The following is a 4,823-nucleotide window of genomic DNA, read 5'->3' as shown; positions in this document are numbered from 1 at the left end:
TGCCAACGAGACTTGTCACCCCCCAAGTCAGGAGGGTTTTCATCAATCGTGTATACTCTACTGTTTTTACCTCCTATGAGTTTTTCCAGATGTCAGCTATTACTTTTTAATTTCACACAAGACATGATTTTCTCTTTAAATGTCTTGTATTGATATGTTGGCCAAACAAATGGTCAGTAAAAAAGAAAAAAAAAAAGAAAAATTATATGCTAATTTCATTCATGTCGTTACTGTTCATAACTAATGAAAATGTATTTTGTTCACTTGACAGACCAAAAATTAATGAACATTATGTGAATAAATAATAAAAGCTGTACCAAATAGGTGTATATAGTTATACTATGAAAGAAGTTCACTCAGTTCACATTGCACTTACATTTGTACTTTTGCTCTTGGTGTTTGATACAGATGGAAATGTTAGAATAAATTGTATCAAACCACTGAGAAATAACTCAGAACGCTGTTAGTGTGGAATGTGACTTTACATTTATTAATGTGCTTAACTGTGAAATAAATATTCATACATAAAACAATTACATGTAAAATTAATAATTGAATTTTTTCTTTTAAAATGGGCATACAAATTTTCAACAATTTCAGGGAAAAAATAGTAAATGTTTCATGTAAGAAGAATATTGAAATGTGTATTGAATGTGTACAATTTAAATTTACAATTGCAATATTACCCATTTTCGAACCACTGCCAAACTATTACTAATTTTTCTTCATTACATATTTCTTGGTGTTCTTCTTGGGCTTAAATAATATGATAAAACATTTTGGAGCAAATATACACATCATTAGTCCAAAGCTGGAAGCCAGAATGGCAAATATCTCCACAACCACAGTGAATTTCCCAGGAGAGCTGACATATGCTGGGATAAAGGTGATCCACACTGCACAGAATATCAGCATACTGAAGGTGATAAGCTTGGCTTCATTAAAATTATCAGGTAATTTTCGGGCTAAGACAGCTAAAACAAAGCAAAGAGAAGCAAGTAGCCCTATGTACACAAGCACAGCCCAGAAGCCAGTGTGAGAGCCTAAAGCACATTCCAGTATGATTTTCTCCTTGTATGTGGTTAGATTTTTTATTGGGAAGGGAGGGCTAAGTACCAACCAAATAGTACATATTAAAACTTGAATAAAGGTGAAAGACACAACAGTCATTCTTTGCTGTGGAGGACCAAACCATTTCATCACATTGCTACCTGGAAGTGTAGCTTTAAAAGCCATCAAAACCACTATAGTTTTCCCAAGTACACAGGAGATACAGAGAACAAAGGTGATGCCAAATGCAGTGTGACGCAGCATGCAGGACCACTCAGATGGTGCTCCAATGAAAGTTAATGAACATAAGAAACACAGAGTCAGGGAAATGAGCAGCAGGAAGCTCAGCTCAGAGTTGTTGGCTCTAACAATTGGAGTTGTCCTGTGATGAAAGAATACAGCTGCAGTCATAATGGCCAGACAGGCACCGAGAACTGAGAATGTAGCAAGAATGATTCCTAGGTCATCTTGAAAAGAAAGAAATTCTACAGGCTTGGGGATACAAATGTCTCTCTTTGCATTAGGCCAGAATTCCTTGTTGCAGGGTAAACAATCAGCAGAATCTGAAAGAAAGAAAAAATGAGATGCTGCAGACTTGTAGAATAAAACCATTTTACATGCATGGACAAACATTTAGTTTTACCTGTAGTGTTACTTATCTCTCCCTCAGGACACTGTATACAATCATAACAGCAGATGGGTTTTCCTTTCTGCAGCACTTTACGAGTTCCTGGAGGACAGCTGTCACTGCACACTGACACCGGCACCTGTGAAAGACATAAAGCAAATACAATGAATCTCAGACGCTGCTATGCAACATGTAATGATTCCATTGACCAAAGTTTAATTTGTCACATTCTTGTCCTTTGACTACTTACTTGCATGCGACCCTCCATCCAGGTAATGTTTCTGTTAATTTGGAACTCCTGGCCCGCTGGCAGTGATGCATCATACAGCCCAACAGTTACTATCTCAGTGATGCCACTTTCACTTTTCTGCCAGTTAACCAGCTCATAAACAGCAACAGGATCCCCATTAGCATTAAATGACACATCATAACCATTCTGGGAAAAATTTACTTTCTTCAACTGAGTTAAAACCTGTAAAAATGAATTAAGACAGAAAGGGAGGGAAGAGAAGGAAAATGCATAATATTTTGGTATTAACATATTAAGATTTCATTTCATCCAAGTTATTTTAGAGGTGATGAAAGACATTGGCATTAACATATTCTGACCTGTTTGGACTCTAACTTAGTTAGTTTGTCACACATAGCTGTGGCATTTTTCCCCTGACACACTGCATTATGGATGGCATGAGCTATTGCATACACAGCCTTGTACACCATGTTAGTAATTCTAAGCTGAGATGTGTCAGTGTACTGGCTTTGGAGATTCTGCATGTTTTCAGTTCCATCACACACTTTCTTGTCTGCAGCAGGAACTAAAAACATAAAAAGACAGAGAAGATGTATTCAAGCCTAAAATTTAAACTACATTTCAGGTGTGTTATGGTTGATTAATTTTAGCAAATTATGTTAGCGGTATGCCTCAAATTTGTAAAACCAGAATAAAAGGGGATTAAATAATATAAGTATATATGAGTATAAAATTAGAATTAAGGGGACTTAATTCTAATTAGAATTATAATTAAGTCCCCTTGATATGATGACCTGAAAAGTCATCATATCAAGTGAGAATATTTCCAGATATACACCTGTGTTCAATTCATATTTGATCATTATCAGTAGGTGAAAAGGGGTCAGGTCATATATCAGCAGTGGACTTTGTACAACTACATGGTTAATGAGATTTTTTAAAAATTAAGCAAACTTTTTTACCTTTTTTCTGTGAGCAGTTGAATGCATCCTCCCAGAACTCAGTAAGCATTGGGGAAGCAGCCACTTGAGAGGGAGAAAGATTCAGCAGGAAGTCTCTGAAACCTGGGATTACAGATTTCTGAATCCCAAATCCAATGGCCCCAGCACAAAAACTGAACTGTGCTAATTCTGTGCTGGTTACCCATGACTCACTGCCTATCCACTGGCGAGGTGGGAAAGGCTCACGTGATAGCTCCTCCAACAGGATCTTCATGTCTCCAAAAGATGCAAATGCCACAACAACCACAGCTTTAGACCTTGAGAGAAAATATAGCACATTAGAAACACTGTGTCAACACATCACAAATTAATCTTCATGCAATATCTAAATATTTGTGATGTAAAAACCTGCGGATAACATTGGCTACTTTCTGAATCTTGCTCTGTGGGTGGGTACGGTAGAAGGATACAGAGTATTCCACACAGATCCCCTCTTTCTGTGCTGCTTCTAGAAAAGATGCCATGCCATTATTTCCATAATCTGAATCTGACCGGACAGCACCTATCCAAGTCCAGCCAAAGTGTTTTACCAGCTTGGCTAGAGCTTCAGCTTGGAACTGATCACTGGGGATTGTTCTGAAAAAACTCAGGTACTGCTGCTTGTCAGACAAGCATGCACATGTGGCAAAGTGGCTCACCTAACCCAAAAGAAATAAAACAGTGTAACATTGAAAGAACTGCACAAACACACATCATGCACATTTCCTTTTTGAATCCCCAGTTTGCCAGGAATTCTAAATATTTACCTGAGGAATATTAAAGGCACTGATGAGTCGTGAGATGCTTATTGATGGCGTAGACCCAGAGTCACCAACAACAGCTACCACCATACCAGATTGTGAGCAATCATTACCAGTGTAAAACACAGGGTCGAAGCTATTCAAAAACTGAAATGCCACATGCACTCCCACAGGCACTGATGCACATGAGTCATAGATCTGATAACCAAGCCTGATTCCAGGCAGCAGCTTTGTGCTGTTGTTAATCTCTTCTATGGCAAAGACCATTGCACGTGATGATTGCAGCTCACTGGTGTCAATGCTGCAGACAGTCATATCATGTTAGAATTTAGGCAATCAATTTAGGTCTGGTAAAATTTTAAAACAAAACACATTAAGTACGATTTGCAAGTATGGCAAAGACCACTGCATGTGAAAAGCACAGGTCTTTGGCATTAGTGCTGTCAACTCTGAATTTAAGCAATACAGATTCAGGTCAGATTAGTTCAGGTAACACACACACTAAGAAAAGATTGGCAGTTTCAGATGATAATCACTTCACATTGCCTGAACAGTTACATTTAGCACAAGAGATTAGCATGAGAATTCCATAGAAAATTGTACATAAAAATGTAAAGTTATTTAATTTTCTGTTCAATATTTTTAAAACAGATATGGTTTCTGTTTTGAAAATACACAAAAATTTACCTTAAAAAGTATACAAACACCTATTAGAATACTTGTCTTGTTGACACTTTCAGAACTACACAAAAGTCATGCAGCACAAATGATCATCATACATGTGAAAACCTGTTTATTCTTACACTGTGAAACACTTTTTTAGCACCCGCTTCTTCCATTTACTGACCTTCCTTTGCATCTCACAGGCTCAGGGATGCTGGTGTAGTTACTGTAAACTGTGTGAGTGTAGGAGTGAAGAGAAAAAGCACCTCCAATGACAAAGTCCCCATCCAGTGAGAATGCAGGCAGACGAGTGCTTCCCTGTAGCTTGCAATTCACAGATGATGCTGTAATACTGGCCTGAGCCACTGTAAGCATAGTCCTTTGACATACTGACAAGGCAACAGTTGAGTTCAGGTTAAGCAAACACACAAGTAATATTAGATTAATTACAAGAGCTGCTATCTCCATCCCTGCCTTATAGTGTGTGTACA

The 4,823-nt window shown here is 37.8% G+C and overlaps 1 protein-coding gene across 1 annotated transcript; it reads right to left on the bottom strand.

Annotated features, from left to right (window-relative positions):
* Window positions 1–714: 714 nt before the first annotated feature.
* Window positions 715–4,617, bottom strand: LOC115790189 (extracellular calcium-sensing receptor-like). Its single transcript, XM_030743885.1, has 8 exons — window positions 4,517–4,617; window positions 3,676–3,970; window positions 3,278–3,567; window positions 2,891–3,186; window positions 2,288–2,493; window positions 1,929–2,150; window positions 1,694–1,817; window positions 715–1,613 (listed from the first exon to the last, which is right to left on the bottom strand). Exons 2-8 carry the CDS (start codon window positions 3,934–3,936, stop codon window positions 715–717), a joined length of 2,298 nt encoding a protein of 765 aa, XP_030599745.1. The 5' UTR covers window positions 3,937–3,970; window positions 4,517–4,617.
* Window positions 4,618–4,823: the final 206 nt, after the last annotated feature.

This window comes from Archocentrus centrarchus, chromosome 13 (assembly GCF_007364275.1).
Source record: "Archocentrus centrarchus isolate MPI-CPG fArcCen1 chromosome 13, fArcCen1, whole genome shotgun sequence".
Taxonomy (NCBI): domain Eukaryota; kingdom Metazoa; phylum Chordata; class Actinopteri; order Cichliformes; family Cichlidae; genus Archocentrus; species Archocentrus centrarchus.
This window is presented reverse-complemented; position numbering and strand designations above follow the sequence as displayed.